The sequence below is a fragment of the Trachemys scripta genome, chromosome 6 (genome assembly GCF_013100865.1).
Source record: "Trachemys scripta elegans isolate TJP31775 chromosome 6, CAS_Tse_1.0, whole genome shotgun sequence".
NCBI classification, from domain to species: Eukaryota; Metazoa; Chordata; order Testudines; family Emydidae; genus Trachemys; species Trachemys scripta.
This window is the reverse complement of record NC_048303.1, coordinates 23,525,008-23,544,295: the sequence shown is the minus strand read 5'-3', so window position 1 is coordinate 23,544,295 and position 19,288 is coordinate 23,525,008. Positions and strand designations below refer to the sequence as shown.

At 38.4% G+C, this 19,288-nt stretch overlaps 1 protein-coding gene across 1 annotated transcript in view; it reads left to right on the top strand.

The window, feature by feature from the left end:
* The window catches only part of NUP155 (nucleoporin 155), a 54,811-nt gene extending 35,992 nt beyond the window's left edge, over nucleotides 1-18,819 (top strand). Inside the window, exons 25-35 of the mRNA XM_034773140.1 lie at nucleotides 2,720-2,855; nucleotides 3,647-3,800; nucleotides 4,148-4,252; nucleotides 4,428-4,582; nucleotides 6,383-6,512; nucleotides 7,200-7,313; nucleotides 7,902-8,022; nucleotides 10,545-10,655; nucleotides 12,477-12,613; nucleotides 15,609-15,715; nucleotides 18,366-18,819. Coding sequence (XP_034629031.1) covers nucleotides 2,720-2,855; nucleotides 3,647-3,800; nucleotides 4,148-4,252; nucleotides 4,428-4,582; nucleotides 6,383-6,512; nucleotides 7,200-7,313; nucleotides 7,902-8,022; nucleotides 10,545-10,655; nucleotides 12,477-12,613; nucleotides 15,609-15,715; nucleotides 18,366-18,504 — 1,409 coding nt within the window. The 3' untranslated portion in view covers nucleotides 18,505-18,819. The remainder of the gene's footprint in view (nucleotides 1-2,719; nucleotides 2,856-3,646; nucleotides 3,801-4,147; nucleotides 4,253-4,427; nucleotides 4,583-6,382; nucleotides 6,513-7,199; nucleotides 7,314-7,901; nucleotides 8,023-10,544; nucleotides 10,656-12,476; nucleotides 12,614-15,608; nucleotides 15,716-18,365) is intronic.
* Nucleotides 18,820-19,288: the final 469 nt, after the last annotated feature.

Below are 19,288 nucleotides of genomic sequence, written 5' to 3'. Positions count from 1 at the left end.
GATGCCTCCAGTTGGGAAAGGTGTGTCAAAGAAGAAAAAGTGGACTGTGCATTATCCAAACATTCCATCAGCTATACGCCCAGTACCCCCCGGAGGAGGACTGCCGGTTCCTGATGCACCAGAATCATTCTCACTTGAGTCAGACGAGGAATAGGAAGAGGATGAAACTTCTTGTCCTGAACCATCAATGTCACAGGACCCACATTTTCTCCCATCCTCCTACTCTGAACCACACCTCATAACACAAGGTGAACTGAATGACCTTGTCAGGGATTTGGAACTACCCAAGAGTAAGGCAGAGCTGTTGGGCTCCAGACTACAGCAGTGGAATCTCCTGGCAGGTGATGTTAGGGTTTCAATGTTCCGTGACCGTCAAAAGGATCTTGTCCCATTCTTCTTCATGGAAGATGGTCTTGTAGCCTGCAACAACATCGATGATGTGATGGCAGCCTTCAACATCGTTCACGATCCAGATGAGTGGAGACAGTTCATTGATTCATCGAAGACGAGTCTTGAAGCTGTTTTACTGCATAATGGCAATGTTTTGCCATCAATTCCAGTTGGTCATGCAGTCCATATGAAGGAAACCTATGACAACATGAAACGACTTTTGAGGTACATAAACTATGACCAACATCAGTGGCAGCTTTGTGGCGATTTGAAGGTTGTTGCTCTCTTGCTTGGTCTGCAGACTGGATACACAAAGTACTGCTGTTTTCTCTGTGAATGGGATAGCCGTGCAAGAGATTCCCACTACATCAAGAAAGATTGGCCACTCCAACAGTCATTGGAGCCTGGGAGGAAAAGTGTTCAGCATCCACCACTTGTTGAATCAAGGAAGATTTTGTTACCACTCTTACACATCAAGCTGGGTCTGATGAAGAACTTTGTCAAGGCCATTGACAAAACACAAGCAGCTTTCAAATTCCTCCGTGGAAAATTTCCAAGGTTAAGTGAAGCTAAGATAAAGAAAGGTATCTTTGTTGGTCCTCAGATTCGTGAACTTCTTCGAGATGATGCATTTGACCATGCACTGCGTGGCAAGGAAAAGACGGCATGGAAAGCCTTCCAGTTAGTGGCAATAAATTTTCTCGGAAACAACGAGGCAGACAACTACAGGTTGTTGGTGGAAAACCTCCTCAAGGCATACAAAAGCCTTGGTTGCAACATGTCACTAAAGATACATTTTTTGCACTCTCATCTAGATTTTTTTCCACCGAACTGCGGAGCAGTGGGCGACGAGCACGGCGAGTGATTTCATCAGGACATTGCAACAATGGAGAAACGCTATCAGGGCAAAATTGCAGACTATTGCTGGACAGTGACAAGAGATGCTCCATTTAATGAATACAAGAGACAAGCCAAGAAGCGCCGAGTAGACACTGAATAGGACTAAACTATGTACATAATAGTTTTTTGCCTTTTGTTTCATAATAAATTTTATTTATATAACCCTTTTGCTGATTTTTAAAGTGTTACATAAACAGGACAGGTGAAATATTATCATGTAAAGCAACCATAAACACATGAAAAGACCTAGGTTTACAATTTATGATTAAAACTCTACTATCTACACAATATACATAGACATAAAATGTAAAAACTTAAATATCTTAGAAACAGTAGCCAATCAGTTGTTTTAATTGTCATATTTGAATTCAGCACATCAAAATACATTATAAATAGCACATTTTATCTCTGAAGCAGACGACTTCTCAAAAATTGTAGACCAGTGTAATCAGCGCAGAGTAGAGCGGAAGAATTACTTCTTGTGTCTTGTTTACAGCTAATACATCCCAGAATGATGTTTGCCCCCCCTTTTTTTTGCAACAGTGTTACACTGCTGACTCATATTTAGCTTATGATCCCTAGATCCCTTTCCGTAGTACTCCTTCCTAGGCAGTCATTTCCCATTTTGTGTGCAACTGATTGTTCCTTCCTAAGTGGAGTACTTTGCATTTCTCCTTATTGAATTTCATCCTATTTACTTCAGACACTATACTTATTGAACTTGTTTGGGTTTTTTCATTTCTAATTTTAGCATTTTGTTATCCATTCCATAAACGTATTATTCTGTGCGTAAAGAAGTTTTCCTGATGTCCATTAGTGCCATGTTTTTTATTTCCCTCTTGTTTTTGAGCAAATTTCGCCCATAAATAGCTTGTTGTTAGCCCTTGCATTTTATACACATCAAAATCTTCTTTTTGTTTATGGCTTTTCTTGATTAGATTTGAGCAACTTGGACATATTTTTCCTATTTAAAAAATATTCCTGTGCACTGTTCCGCATTTTCTACATTAAATTGCCAAGGCACTTAACCATTTGGTAAAATTGTTTTAACAAAACACCTAGGGTGGAATTTAAATGACTGTTTATTGTTGCAGGTGTTGTCTCATACCGTACATGTTGTTGAAAGATGAATCTGTGTTAATATAGCATTCAGAGAAAATGAATACTGTTTGTAGATAATCATACAACTGCTGTAACATTCAAAATTATTTGGCTCCCAATCCTTCAAATGTATAACTTTAAGCATGTGAATAGTCCCCCAAATTAAGCATGTGCATAAGTGTTTGTAGGATCAGGGCCATTGGGAGTGAGGGTAATTCTTGCATTCTAACATGGGAAGTGTGCAATTTATTAGTTCAGTATTGTATAGCAGTTTGCAGTATGTTTAATATTGTGATGGACCAAACTCTCAGTTCTTCCTTATCTCAAGTGCGTTTCTATGAGGGTGTGGTGGAACTGTCTCTTACTGCTGCTGAGAAGAAGGATCCTCAAGGTCTTGGACTTCATTTCTACAAAAATGGAGAACCTGATGAGGATATTGTTGGACTCCAGGCTTTCCAGGAGAGGCAAGTTTTCAGGATATATGGGCAATTTTATTCAAGGCAATTTACTCATAAGAACTTGGCAGCTGATTTGGGTGGGATGATAGATAAGCCTTTTAGAATTAAGAGCAGGGTGAGAACATATTTTTCTCAGTGCATGTTCCTTAGATATTGGTAAAATGTGCCATCTTTATTTGGGCCAAAAGGTTAATTGATTGTAGACTGTAAGATATGGTTTGGGAAAGGTCGTCTGTGATCTAACCTTTATATAATTGAATTAACCCATAACTTGTAAAAAAACAAACAAACAAAAGTTATTGTGGATGATATTCAAGATTTTAACTGTCCCCCTTTGCAGCACTATTGTTTGGGGCAGTATTGACTTCAAGAATATCTGTAAAAAGTTGGCCAGCTTTAGTCATGTTACTTTTTTAATGGAAGATGTTCCGTTATGAAAAATATGACTTGGGTGAGGAGTAGTATTCATAGTGTATAACCCTTAAATTATTTCTGATTGGGAATAAGCAGCCTACAAGGCCTTTGCATCCTGCCCTCCTAACTGAAAGGAAAATAGCATGTCAGCAGTTACTACGGAAGTGGGGAATTTGCACAACAAAGTATTTGTGAGAAAGATCATTCCAGAAGAGAGAGACTGGCAGTAAATTACATTGATTCCGCTGACAGGGTCCTACAAAAACTTTTCTTTTTAGTTTCGGAAATATTTTTCTAATGTATACAGTAACCTATCTTGTGGGAACAAGGATCTCACAGATATCTGTAACTTAAACTGTTCTTTCTCTTGCACCTACTTGCAGGTTAAACAGTTACAAATGCATCACTGACACCCTTCAGGAGCTGGTAAATCAAAGTAAAGCTGCTCCTCAGTCTCCCAGTGTACCCAAAAAGCCAGGCCCTCCAGTGTTGTCATCTGATCCCAATATGCTGAGCAATGAAGAAGCGGGACAGCATGTAAGAAATTTACAAAAGAGAGATAGTCACAACTATCTTGCTTTTTAAATACTAGGAAAGGTTTAAGTTAAAAGGCTACCAATTTGTTTCCTGAGGGGTATAAAACTTCTTATAAAAAGTTTGTACAACATATTGTTACAAAGTAAATTAACAGAGATAAAGTCAGGACTTGAAATGAACTTGTTTCAGTATGTGAGATGATACCGTGTTCATAAAAATTATTGAATGTTAATATAGATGTTGACACACATAAATATGCAATGTTTAAACTCAGTGACAAAGACTTTGAGCTATGTATGAAATGTGAACAGTTCTGGAGTAACAGCTTTAGGCTTTTCTTCCTTTAGTTTGAACAAATGCTAAAATTGGCTCAGCGTTCAACAGATGAACTCTTCTCTATTGCTCTCTACAACTGGCTGATACAAGCTGACCTTGCAGATAAACTGCTACAGGTAAGATCATGCAAAACAAACATACTCACACAAATATTTTGTAGGGTACTTCTGTTAGGCCAAAAGAGTTGATTGTAATACTGGCTAAAAACACATACATTAGGAACAGAGAAGTTTTTAAGGATGCTTTAAAAAAAAAAAAAAGACTTAACTGTGGTTTATATGATTCCTGCAGATTACCTCCCCATTTCTGGAGCCATATCTGGTGCGTATGGCCAAAGTTGATCAAAACAAAGTCCGTTATATGGATTTACTGTGGCGATACTTTGAGAAGAACAGGAACTTCAGTAATGCAGCCAGAGTGTTGGCTAAATTGGCAGACATGCATAGGTATGGGCACTTTGTAATCGATGTATTATTCCTAGTATTGAGATAATAAAAGAAAAGTTAATTTGTGTAAAGACTAAACAATAAACAAAAACCTAAAATATTATTATATAAATGTCAGTTTTTAACCTGGCCACTATTAGAATGATAAAATGGAAATTGTTGAATATTTTTTTCAAAAATAAACAAGTTACAGAATTAATGTAGTTGTGGAATATTAAACGGTAACTTAGTTACATTGTCTATTTTATTATATAGTTTTATATAATAATTGTAGAGTAGCAGAGGGAGGAATGTCTTACAGATGGGATGTGCAAAGTGGTTATTTAGTTACACTTTGAGTCAGTGTCAGAGCCGGGAGAATTTAGAAGTCCTGATTCCTATGTTTCCTTTAGTATAATTATTTTGGGAACACGCTTTTTTGACAGGATTACTGGCCTAGTGGATAAAGGGAAGCAGTAGACATGATATCTCTTGACTTCAATAAAGTTTTTGACACAGCTCCACATTAGAGAGGCAAGGTGGGTGAGGTAATATCTTTTATTGGACTAACTTCTACTATTGAGAGTGATGAAACATGTGTTGATCAATAAAATATATTATTACCTCACCCACCTTGTCACTAATATCCTGGGACTGACATGGCTATAACACCACTGCATACAGCAGTTCCACATGACATTCTCATAAACAAACTAGGGAAATGCAATTACTAAAAGCTGGGTATTATAGCACCCACAAATGGTTGAAAGACATATTCAAGGAGTAATTATTAGTGGTTTGGTGTCAAAATGGTAAGCCATATCTAGTGGTGTTCCGCAGGGGTCAGTCCAGTATTTTGACTTGGATAGTGGAGTGGAGAGTATGCTTATTAAATTCGCAGATGACACCAAGTTGGGAGGTATTGCAAGCACTCTGGAGGACAGGATTAGAACTCAAAATAACCTTGACAAATTTAGAGAATTGGTTTGAAATCAACAAGATGAAATTCAATAAAGACAAGTGCAAAGTACTGCACTTAGGAAGGAAGAATCAAATGTGCAACTACAAAATTGAGAATAACTGGGTAGGTGCTAGTACTGCTGAAAAGGATCTAGAGTTTATAGTGGACCACAAACTGGATGCGTCCACAATGTGATGCAGTTACAAAAAAGGCTAATGTTCTGGAGTGTAATAACAAAAATGTCATATGTAAGATACTGAAGGTAATAGTCACACTCTGCGTGGCACTGGTGAGTCCTCAGCTGGAGTACTGTATCCAATTCTGGTCTCCACACTTTAGGAAAGATGTGAATAAATTGGGAGAATCTAGAAGAGAACAACAAGCATGGTAAAAGGTTTAGAAAACCTGATTTATGAGGAAAGGTTAAAAAAAAAACCCTGTGTATGGTTAGTTTGGAGAGAAGAAGATTGAGGGGGGACCTGAAAACAGTCTTTAAATATGTTAATGGCTGTTATAAAAAGGATGGTGATGAACTGTCCTTTCTTTAGTGAACATGGAGAACAAAAAGTAATGGACTTAATCTGCAGCAAGAGAGATTTAGATTAGATTTTTGGAAAAACGTTCTAACTCTATGGGGAGGTAAGCTCTGGAATAAGCTTCCAAGGAAAGTTGTGGAATCCCCATCACTGGAGGTTTTTGAAAACAGGCTGGACAAATACCTGTCAAGCATGGTCTAGGTTTACTTGGTCCTTCCTCAGCACAATGGCTGTTCTAGACTTCTCCATGTCCCTACCTGCCCTACATTTCTATAATTCTATGTTCTAGGCATGTGGCTTACAATTTGAATGTTTCTTTTACAGCACCGAAATTCCACTTCAGCAGCGTCTTGAATATATTGCACGTGCCATTTTGAGTGCCAAGAGTTCCACTGCCATATCATCGATAGCTGCAGATGGTGAATTCCTACATGAACTAGAAGAGAAAATGGAAGTAAGAAAAAATTAAAAACCATTTTCCTTAGTTGCTATTATTATTAATTATTAGTCATGTTTGTTTATGGTACTGCAAAAGGACCAACCAAGAGTGGGGGCCCGATTGTACTAGGCACTGTACGAACATAGAGTAGCACAGTCCCTTCCCTGAAGAGATTAAAATCTAATAAAGAAGACAGACAGGTTGCGGAAATAGGATATAGCACACAAACAGAGTGAATTGTGTAATGGCAGCAAACATCATGTTAGTTCCGTAATTATTTTTTGGGAGGTGGGCTTCATTTAGGAGGAAATGGAAAGAAAAGTGAGAAGAGGAGGGGCCTTGGAGGGAAGGAGAATGGATGGGACAAGGGGGAAGGAGGGACAGGACAGGGGAGAAGCTATGATGAAAAGTTAATGTTTCTATTAGTATCAGTGTTAGCATAGGTCTTTTGTATTATTGGCAATTACACTATTTTTTTTCTACTGATGTAAATACAAAAACAAACTGTTTAGGCGGAAATGCATTGTCCCAATAAAAATCAGCAGATCCAGATGCACTCACTTTAGTAGGACTATGTCTCTAACATATACTCATGGAATTTCTGTACTCAAATGTGTTAGAACCAATTCTAGGTTTTTCCAAGTTTCCATAGCTTTGGATGAAATGAATGACTCGTGAATTATCTTAATTTTTTAAAACTAGGTGGCTAGGATACAGCTACAAATAGAGGAAACATTACAGCGGCAATATTTCCATCATTCTTCAGTACAAGATGCAATTTCCCAGTTGGATTCTGAGCTGATGGATATCACCAAGGTGATTAGAAATAAGTTGATGTTCACCTGACTGCTCAAACTACTCATGCAAAAGAAGATGCAATTATCCCACTCTTGAATATAAGCTTCTCTAATATCTGAGAATGACATATTCCATCAAATTGTTTATCAGCCATTAGCCAAAAAAGTCTGTGAATTCAGCTTCCTATTTTCAAAATTTATATATATTTAGGTTTAGCCTGTCTAATCTTATATTTTCATGTTTTACCTCCAATAAGTTCCTCTCTTTCTCTTTGTGTTGTCTGCTGTAGGAAACATATATTATTTACACAGTGCATAGCTTCTTTGATTTTAGAGGTGTTGAATTGGCAAACACTCTAGTTTTTTCCTAGCTTGCTTTAAAATTTTAAGATTGTATGATGATATGGAGCTGACTTGATTCATTACATATGTTCTTCATACAATATCTGTCAATGGCTATTAAAATGCACTGTCTACTATTTTGGCTTAGTGTCACTTTGTGTATGTTACATGTTAATGAATAACTGTTCTATTTAATTTCACTCTGATAGTAAATCATGTTGTTTTGTCTTGACTGAAATATCAAACTCTGTCTCTTTTATTGCAGCTGTATGGTGAATTCGCTGACCCTTTCAAACTCTCAGAGTGTAAGCTTGCAATTATACATTGTGCAGGTCATTCAGACCCTATTTTGGTGCAGACTCTTTGGCAAGAAATAATTGAGAAAGGTAAGTCTTGACAGACTGGGACTGAAGTAGATTAGAAATATAGAATAACTGATAATGAAAGCATTTAGTGCCAGTGATCTTATGCTGCTGTTAGTATTCTATCCGCCTGAGATGTTAAGTACATCTTTTAGGAATATTCTGCAGTATACGTCATTGAATGTGAAACCTAAATATTAACTTCGGAGCTTAGGAATTTTGTAAAAATTCAAAGGTTTATTATTTAAACAAAAGAATAGTACAGGATGAGGTCCTCATCCTGTGCACTCACATGGAGCTTGTTTTAAGACTGGGGCTTGAGTCTGTTTGTATTGCAGCAGTAGAAGTACATTTTCTTCCAGTTGTGGACATGGCAGTTGAACGTTCCTCATTTCAATCATTCTAAAGATTTAGAAGCTGTGTTAACAGTGAGTGGAATGCAGCTGTGTGAATTAAACACAGACATGTTATAACATAAGTAGGAAAAAAATCACTTATTTTCCATTATACTCATAAATATGTTCATTTGTTAGTAGCATTATCTGTTTACACAGGTTTTTTTAAAATTGCTTTATTAAGTGGTATGTTGAAATTGAACTCTGCTTGGGTTTTTGAGCCTGCCTGTGAATTCAATAATGTTAACAGGATTGTTTCCAGTGCCTAACGGAAGGTAGAAATCAAACATTTGTACAAAAAAACCTTAGGATGATGTACATGTGACTTGAATAACCCACATTATAGATGGGCATTTTTTTACAGCACATCCTCCCATCCCATTAATCATCTTACTCCCCTTCATTGCCTTATAGAATCATAGAAATGTTGGATTGGAAGGGACCAAGATAGTTTATCTAGTCCAGTCCCCTGACAGAGGCAGGAGTAAAGTATTATCTAGACTATTCCGGACAGATATTTTGTCTAATCTGTTCTTAAAAACCTCCAATGATGAACATTCCACAACCTCCATATGTAGTTTGTTCCAGTGCTTAACTGTCCTTCTCAGTTAGGAATTTTTTCCTAATCTCTAGCCTAAATCTCCCTTTCTGCAATCTAAGCCGCTTACTACTTGTCCGATTCTCGGTGGATAAGAAGAACAATTTATAACCCTCCTCTTTATAACAACCTTTTGTCTTACTTGAAGACTGTTATCATGTCCTACCTCAGTCTTCTCTTCTCCAGACTAAACAAACCCAATTTTTTCAGTCTTTCCTAGTAGTTCATGTTTTCTAGACCTTTAATATGTTTTCTAGATGTTTCTATAATGTTTTCTAGACCTTTTGTTGCTCTCCTATGAAATTTCTCCAGTTTGTCCACATCATTCCTGAAGTGTGATGCCCAGAACTGGACACAATATTCCAGTTGAGGCCTTATCAGTGCTGAGTAGAAGAATTACTTCTTGTTTCTTGCTTACAACACTCTTTCTACTACATCCAGGGATGATGATTGCTTTTTTGTTTTGCTTTGCAACAGTATTACATTGTTGACTCCTATTTAGTTTGTGATCCACTAGAACACCCCCTCCCGCAACTCCCCCCAGATCCTGTATCAATTATGTGCAACCATGTCTCTCTCCAAGGAGAGTCTGGACATAGTGTTCTCTGGAAACAGAAATGAGTTGCCAAATGGCAAAAGAAGATCCTTCTAGAGGGCAGAGTGTGCTACCTCCTCCACCCCATTCTTACCCCCTGCTAACCCCAAACCCCTGATCACCTGCTTGGCAGAGCAGAGCTCTGTTTATGCTCCTCTTGGTTGCCACTGTACAGGGGCATTTCTAAAAGAGATGGCTTCAGAAATCCTGCAGACTTTCATCTGAAGGTTTCAGGAAAAGGAAATCTTAAACAAAATGTTAAGTAAAGCTATGCTGAGAAGGATTACAGCCTCAAATGAATTTAGTGTTTATGAAAGGTTGCCAAATTGACAGCACGGGAACTGAAGTCTTCTGTTAATCCAAAGAAGAGGTAGAGCACTGGTTCCAGCAGTGCAGGCTTCCCAGCTTGGCTCTGCCAGTTTGCCTTAACCGCTATAGTGAACAAGTAGTTCACTTTTCTTGCCCATTCAGTCCTGGCTTTTGTACTGGAGATTGCTAGGAAAGTTGTGTCCCCACTGATGGTGATTTTGCGATGTATGCACTTTTCCACTTTGGGTATTGGATTGCAGTTCATTTCACATAGGTCTCCCAAAAGCTATTGGACAAGACTTTTTAAGATATTAAAGCCATTTGGTCATCTATATTAGTGGATTTATGTGAAATTCAAGGGAATACGAAACCTATTCATATAACATATATGCATTCATATGAAATCTGAAAGTGTATTTGCATTTCCACATGCATACATACTGACTTCCCACCAACAATAAGTGTAGTTATGTGTATGCCCTAAGAATATAAAAGTCAGGGTTAGAAAATACTTGCTTGGAGTGTCAGTGGTAAATGCAAGTACAACACTGTAGTAATAGCTGTTTGTTTGTCTTTTAAATTTAATTTAATTACCCTCGGTAAACTTTAGATTTAAAGGTAGATTATATGCCTAACTGTTCTTTTTCAGAGTTGAGTGACAGTGTGACTCTGAGCCCAGCTGACAGAATGCAAGCTCTTAGTCTAAAGATGGTATTGCTTGGAAAGATATATGCTGGGACACCTCGTTATTTTCCTTTAGGTAAGCAATTTAACAGAGTGTTTGGAAGAAAAATAGGCATTATGGCAGTGGGTTCAAAGGCCTCAAGTACTCCCTAAGCATTGAAACATACATGCTTTATTCAGTGTTTAAACTTTGTATGATGCTAATTAAAAAGCAGCTAAATTTACCTGTATTTATAAATGCTGTTTTTGCATATGTTAAATAAATGTTAGCTTTACATGCTGTACTCTTTTTATACAAGACAGAATCAAAAGAGCATGGTGAATCAAGTATTTTTTTGAGATTATTGGAAAATTTCTTTTTCTTCTGAAAAGAGAGACAATTGTAAGATTACATTTCTAAAGAAAACTATATTTCCTCCGCTGTCTGGAATTTTTAATCGCTGTTTTTATATGTTAAATTTCCCCTTGTGGCTGGAACAGTAAAATTAAATCAGTTTTCATTGAGGTTTACTATTGCAAAGATGATAGCGATTGAGGTTGTTGAGTAAATTATGGAATCCCTGATGATGGGTTTTAGGGCAGATGGCTGGTCGTTGCTTTGTTGTCCAAGAGCAAGAATTTGGACACTGGGGTTGTGGTGCTTATTATCACAGTCATTTTGGTGGATGATTGGAGAGAGTGACTAGAACAAGAGAAGAGACAAGATTGTAATGGAAAAATGTATATTAATACAGATATGATATGGCAATTCTTATGTTCCTAGAACTTACCTATGATCAGTACTTTTCACCCAAAACTGAAGCTAATCTAAGTTCTGAAATGGTCTTATTTTACTATATTCAAACAGCAGCTGAATTTATTTTTGGACAGTTACATAAACTAGACATTGAAGGGTAGAGCGGTCTGTTTCTATTCACATACTAAGTATATGCAAAGTGTGTGTTTATTTTGTACAGTTAGATTCTTTATGTATCTACTTGCCATTTCTATATATTTTATATATATCTACAGAGGCAACTCCATAAAGTATAATATAGGGGAACTCTGTGTCTTTTATTAGATTGGGGTCTGTGTTTTCTTCTTTGAGATGCTCAAATGCCATCGTGAAGAAGATGTTTGTATAAAAACCTGCATGGATATATGTCACTCTAAGCTTTTGCAAATACTACAGTTTTATGTTACAGAGAGTTAAACACGGTATGGATCTGCTAGTATTATAGATAAAACAGACTAGTCTGGCAATCTAAGGGTAGGTCTATTCTTACCTCCGGGTTCAGTGGTAAGCAATCGATCTTCTGAGATCGATCCCGGAAGTGCTCGCCGTTGACGCCAGTACTCCTGCTCGGCGAGAGGAGTACGCGGCATCGACGGGGGAGCCTGCCTGTCATGTCTGGTCCCGCGGTAAGTTGGAATTAAGGTACTTCGACTTCAGCTACATTATTCACATAGCTGAAGTTGCGTATCTTAGTTCGAAGTGGGTGGGTTAGCGTGGACCAGGCCTAATAGCAGTGTGTTGTGCTGTCACAGGGAAAATCAGAGTTGGGCTATTGAATTTCCCTGGCCAGCAGCATAGCCTGAAAGTATCACAAGCACAATGTGCTATGCCTTTAGTAACATAGTGTTGTTGCTCCTGACTAATACCTCTTGTGATGCTTATAACAGCATCTGACTCTGGAAAGCAGCCACATCTTGCATATCCTCTTGGCCTCAGTTTTCCCATCTGTAAATTCTGGGATAACTCTTACCCACTTTGTAAAAATGCTTTGAGCTCCACAGTTGAAAGGTTCTGTGTAAGGGTAGACATAGCTAAACCTTGTGTAGATACCTAACATTAATTAGCTTTGTTAAATTAATGTTAAAGCAAGGTGGAACCTGAACAGGCAGTTTTGTTTTTCAGATTTCTTAGTGCAGTTTCTAGAGCAACAAGTTTGTTCTTTGAACTGGGATGTGGGATTCGTGACATACACTATGCGGGAAATTGGAGTGCCACTATCTAGGCTACTTGAAGTGTATGACCAGTTGTTCAAAGCACGGGTAAGGATAATATTTGAGCTAAAACTTTACATTAAAGTTAAATGAGATGTATCAGACATTTTAATAGACCTTGGGATTTTGGAATATCTTACTAGTTTAAAAAAACAAAACAAAAAACCTCACTGTTTCTAATCCTAGTAGGTGAGGAAAGCTATTAAACTCTGATATTCCTGTTACTTCCGCTACAGATGATCTCCCTCCTATCATAAATAGGATTAAAATTATTAGAATTTCTGCACTTCAGCATGGACAACAGGTCTTGGATTCCTGAATCTGATTTTCTTCTTTCTTAGGGGTAGTTCATAATGGTAAGGTCAACAGAAACAAACAAACTACTTCATCTTTCTTAGCTTATTAATTTCCCTGGGTTGTGACTGGCACAAAGGATAAGAATCACTTCATGCCTTTTTAGTTCATAGTATGTGTTTTTTTCTGATTAAAGAACAAAGATAATCTTTGTGGTTTATTTTGCCCTGTCACGGGCTCCAGGTGTAATCTATTGAGGGGTCCCTGCTGCTCCTGACTGGTCCTCCTCAGTTTGTCCCCAGTCAGAGCAGTTCTTGGTGTGACCAGTTGTCACCCCTGGCGTGCAGTCTGGGAGCTGTGGGAACCACGGCGCGCCTCTAAGAAACACAGCTGGTTGGTGACACAGTCAGCCTCACCCAAGCCCTGTAATCACCCAACACAACAGCAGGTGGTACTACTCACCCAAACTGGGCCACCGGAGTGCAAACAGCAGACACCGGCCAGTTTCCTAGCTCCCCAGGCATGCACCCTCCAGCCCCTGATATGTCCGCCCCTCCCTCAGTGTGGAGAGGAATATGCACACACGTGGTAACCAAGCTGAGATATTTCACCAGACACTTCACTTAAAGGCACACTGGTTTAGGTTAAAACATAAAACAAGTTTATTAACTACAAAAAGATAGATATTAAGCAATTATAAATGATAGCAAACAAATAAAAGCAGATTACCTAGCAAATAAACAAAACTGCAAGCTAAACCTAAAATACTAGAAAGATTGGGTATGAATTAGCAATTTCTTAGCCTGACTGATGATACAAACAGGCTTGCAGATTCTCAAAGCGCAAGCTGCACTTGCTTTTTAGCGTGGGCTCCCCACCCCTGTTCCAAGTCCTTTTCCTTAGAAGCTTCTCCTAGGTATTGAGTAGTGGGGAATGAAGAACTACAGATGATGTCACTCCCTGCTTTAACATGTGGCAGGAACTCTTTATTCCAAAAACAGTTCTCAGCCCGTTTGTGGAAAAATACAGGTACCCAAATGGAGATCAGTGTCATGTGGTCTGGTCACATGCCCTACTGCATCATAGCAGCATTACTGGAGCATACTCAGGAAGGCTCACCAGGTGGGGGATAACCTTCTCTTAAGGCATATTGTTTTTCCTAATGGCACATTACCCTGAATGGGCCTTTCACAATAAGCTGTCTAGGCTAGAAGCGTTTTGCCCAGTGGGTGATCATAGAATCATGGAATCTCAGGGTTGGAAGGGACCTCAGGAGGTCATCTAGTCCAACCCCCTTCTCAAAGCAGGACTAATCCCCCACTAAATCATCCTAGCCAGGGCTTTGTCAAGCCTGACCTTAAAAACCTCTAAGGAAGGAGATTCCACCACCTCCCTAGGTAACCTATTCCAGTACTTCACCACCCTCCTAGTGAAAAAGTTTTTCCTAATATCCAACCTAAGCCTCTCCCACTGCAACTTGAGACCATTACTCCTTGTTCTGTCATCTGGTACCACTGAGAATAGTCTAGATCCATCCTCTGTGGAACCCCCCAGGGGCAGCTCTAGGTTTTTTGCCGCCCCAAGCAAAAAAAAACAAACAAACAAAAAAACTCCAAGAGCACAACTGCCACCCCCAGAATGCCATCCCTAGAACTGTGCTGCCCCAAGCACGTGCTTGGTTTGCTGGTGCCTAGAGCCAGCCCTGGAACCCCCTTTCAAGTAGTTGAAAGTAGCTATCAAATCCCCCCTCAATCTTCTCTTCTGCAGACTAAATAATCCCAGTTCCCTCAGCCTCTCCTCGTAAGTCATGTGCTCCAGCGCCCTAATAATTTTTGTTGCCCTCCGCTGGACTCTTTCCAATTTTTCCACATCCTTCTTGTAGTGTGGAGCCCAAAACTGGATACAGTACTCCAGATGAGGCCTCCCCAATGCCGAATAGAGGGGAATGACTACATTCTGAAATATAGATACATAGTCAATATTCATAACTTTAGATACAAAAATGATACATGCGTACAAATAAGATAATCATATTCAGCAAATTATAACTTTTCTAATGACACCTCACATTACTCATCTTGTACAAAATGCATCACAATTATGCCATAATCATACCATCATCATATTACTGTGATGAATATGGGGTGTAGTGTCACACTTGGGCCCTCGCCTCTAATTGAATCTAGCAGTCTGTTCGTGGAGGCAGCCTGCTGCAGAGCTGTCATCCCTTCTCTGTCCCAGGCCTTTCTGCCTCCTCTTCCTTCTCTGTAATCTCTCTTTTATAGCAGCAGGCCTTGTTTCCTCTATTGGCTGCAGCTGTGTGTGCCTGTCTCCATAATTGGGAGCTGTAGCAGCTGCATGGGGGTGTAGTAAAGCTGCTTCCCTGTAAACAGGAGAGGCTCTCCTCACCTTTCTGTCTATGCTCAATATGGTGTTTGTAGACCCTATTACATATCCATATCCTACCAAACTATTCAGTAGTTCAGAGTGTGTTTGGAATTATACAAAGTCTAATATTTACAATACTGTTTGATGAATTTCATGTTTTATAGTTTCAGTAGTGGAAACCCGTGCAAGTTAAACTAACATCCAATTCTCACTTTTTTTCCATTATTTTGCTGTAATAAATCAAACATTTTAAATATTGCAGTAACACAATTTTTATGTACTGACATCCTCTACATTTCCCTATTGATGAATCAGAATTAACTTAGTACGGCCTCCCTAACTTGATGTAATCTTCTTTTAGGACCCATACTGGAATAGAATGAAAAAGCCTTTACACCTTTTGGAATGTATTCATGTATTATTATCGGGATACGTACAAGACCCCAACAAAGTGCTTAACTTTGAGAGGTAACTATGAACTATAAACAAGTGTTCTTCAAAACTTAAAAATATACTCTCAAGTTACTTGTTTTGGAAGCTCCAAAGCCCTTTGGGTCAATGATTTTAAAATCCAACTCAAGGTAGAGTCACCAAAAGTTATTGTTACTCTTACAGTTGTTCAGAGGTATATATTGGGTAGGTGTTCCAGTTTTAGGTGATGGGGGTTTTAATTATTATTATGGTGCTTGTTTTCAAACAAATTGTGTCTTACTTTTAAGTAAATGTTTTTAGTTCTTTAAAAATGTGGACTCCCTCGAATTACATCAAAAATTGGCTGCTTCTTGAAGCTTCATGTTCAAGGATCAGATTCACAGTGATTGTAGTAAATCTTTAGTGGCAACTGGCCATCTCTGCAAACAACTTTCAACCATATATGGTACACTTAGGGTATTTTTGGTGTATATTTTATAAACGTATTTTCAATTTTATACTTGTCAACTACTGATGGAGCTTAACTAAAATCCAGGTATGTGAAGAATTTACTTAGGTGTGAGGTGAAATCTTGGCCCCATTGCTGTAATGGGAAGTTTTACATTGACTTAACTGGGGTTAGGATTTTACGCATGGAGTATGAATTCTTTTACCCTTGGAAATAAACTCATAGACTTTAAGATTAGAAGGGACCATTATGATCTTCTAGTCTGACCTCCTGCACAACGCAGGCCACAGAATCTCGCCCACTCCCTCCTGTAACAAACTTCTGGCCTATGTCTGAGCTATTGAAGTCCTCAATTTGTGGTTTAAAGACTTCAAGGTGCAGAGAATCCTTCAGCAAGTGACCCGTGCCCATGCTGCAGAGGAAGGTGAAAAACCCCCAGGGCCTCTGCCAATCTGCCCTGGAGGAAAATTCCTTCCCGACCCCAAATATGGCGATCAGCTAAACCTTGAGCATGTGGGCAAGACTCACCAGCCAGACACCCAAGAAAGAATTCTCTGTAGTAACTCAGATCCCACCCTATCTAGTGTCCCATCACAGGCCATTGGGCATATTTACCGCTAATAGTCAAAGATCAATTAATTGCCAAAATTAGGCTATCCCATCATACCATCCCCGCCATAAACTTATCAAGTTTAGTCTTGAAGCCAGATATGTCTTTAGCCTCCACTGCTCCCCTTGGAAGACTATTCCAGAACTTCACTCCTCTGATGGTTAGAAACTGTCTTCTAATTTCGAGTCTGAACTTCCTGATGGCCAGTTTATATCCATTTGTTCTTGTGTCCACATTGGTACTGAGCTTAAATAATTCCTCTCCCTCCCTGTTATTTATCCCTCTAATATATTTATAGAGAGCAATCATATCTCCCCTCAGCCTTCTTTTGGCTAGGCTAAACAAGCCAAGCTCTTTGAGTGTCCTTTCATAAGACAGGTTTGCCATTCCTCGGATCATCCTAGTAGCCCTTCTCTGTACCTGTTCCAGTTTGAATTCATCCTTCTTAAACATGGGAGACCAGAACTGCACACAATATTCCAGATGAGGTCTCACCAGTGCCTTGTATAACGGTACTAACACCTCCTTATCTCTACTGGAAATACCTCGTCTGATGCATCCCAAGACCACATTAGCTTTTTTCATGGCCATATCACATTGGTGGCTCGTAGTCATCCTGTGATCAACCAATACTCTGAGGTCCTTCTCCTCCTCTGTTACTTCCAAGTGATGCATCCCCAGTTTATAACAAAAATTCTTGTTGTTAATCCCTAAATGCATGACCTTTCACTTTTCACTATAAAATTTCATCCTATTACTATTACTCCGGATTACAAGGTCATCCATATCTTCCTGTAGGATATCCTGGTCCCTCTCTGTATTGGCAGTACCTCCCAGCTTCGTGTCATCCGCAAACTTTATTAGCACATAAATAGTTCCTTTGGAACAGAGTTCAGGAACATCGGCAGGACAGTGGAGGGAAGCTTGCAGTAAATCTGTCCATGCAATGCCCATTCTGGGAAATGAGGACTGTTTTCCAGGACTGACAATCCAGCAGCCTTTTACAAGCATAGAATTTCACTTAAATGAATAAAATAAGAAAAGCATATTTTTAATTTTAGGCTTCTCCTTCCTGCTGTTGAATCATGTTTATATCTGATTATTTTCAGTTTTTCTATTCCATTTTGTATATGTAAACGTGCTTTTCTTTACAAATTTTACATTCATGCTCACAAATTTCACTGAATAAAACTAGTTGTTTTGCAAAATAACATTGTTTCCTAATGAGTCAGCATAGTCCTTCTGAGGCATCCCTGGTGAAGGGGTACTTCTAAATTTATTTATTGCTATTAGATAAAAACACTAGAAATGATTCAAACAAATACTTCACTCCTGAGCTGACAAGAGCTACAACTTTGGTTTTTGAATTGCTGCAACTATTAAAACTCAGGTTAATAGAAATGATTTAACAAGTTCCCCTGTATGCTTCAGTCACAAACATTAGATTTAAAATATTTGCTTTTCATTTAACTATATGTTAGAAAATTTAAAGTTAGCTGATTTGGGTTTTTGTTGTTTACAGATTATTCCATTACTATCTGAAGGAATCCCACTTCCTTTTCTTACATGAATTTTAATAAATGAAAGCCAAAATGAGTTTTCTTGACAACTTTTTTTCTTCTTTACAGACGACGATTCACAAATGTATGTTTGGATGCTGTCAGTTGCTACCTTGTTGAACTTCAATCTATGAGCCCTACACTAACAGTGCAGACCACTATTGGGAATTTTAAATCCCTACAGGCTAAATTAGAACGGCTTCATTGACTAATATGATAAAGAACTGTTAATCCACAGAAAATGAATTGTTAAATGGAAGCTCAGATGTCTGCACTGGAATCTGGAAGAACAAATGCTCAGAAGGAAGTAGGGGAAAATTAAAGTTCCTGCTGCAATTGATTATTTGTGTGTTCTAGGCTCTTACTAATCTACAGTTATCTACCAATAGTAGAATGTATATTTGCCAAATTATTAATTTCTTTTGCTACCACCCCATTTTTCTAACAATGGAAAACTTTTTATACTGCTGAAATAAGATACTTTGTATAATTGCTCCCTTGAGGATTAAATGTATTTGGAAAACTTTTTTTTTCTTTTACTAAACATAACGTACGTAATGCAGTGGAGGAAGTAGTGGGATGCAATATCAAAAGTGATCATACAGTATGTTCTTTGTAGCTTATTGACAAATATGAAAAACATGAAGAGAAGGTACTGGCACGCGGCAAGAAGAAGAGAATTACAAATTGGAGAAAAGTTGTCTAGCTGGCCTCAGACCTGGTTAGACCTAGGGTTAGCAACACAATCTTAAAACTATCTCTGTACATGATCAAGTATAATGGCTAACCTTTTGATAAAGACAATATGTTCCATGCCTACTATTGGCACAAAAATTGCCACCATAATAGAATTATTAGGACTATATTTCAGAAACTAATGACATTTGCTTGATCTGGATTTGGGGAAAAAAAATACATTAGTAGAAGCCCAGCAAACATTGTGTCCCATCTTTTTCCTTAGTATAAGTTATGATTTGTTCAACTCTTAATTT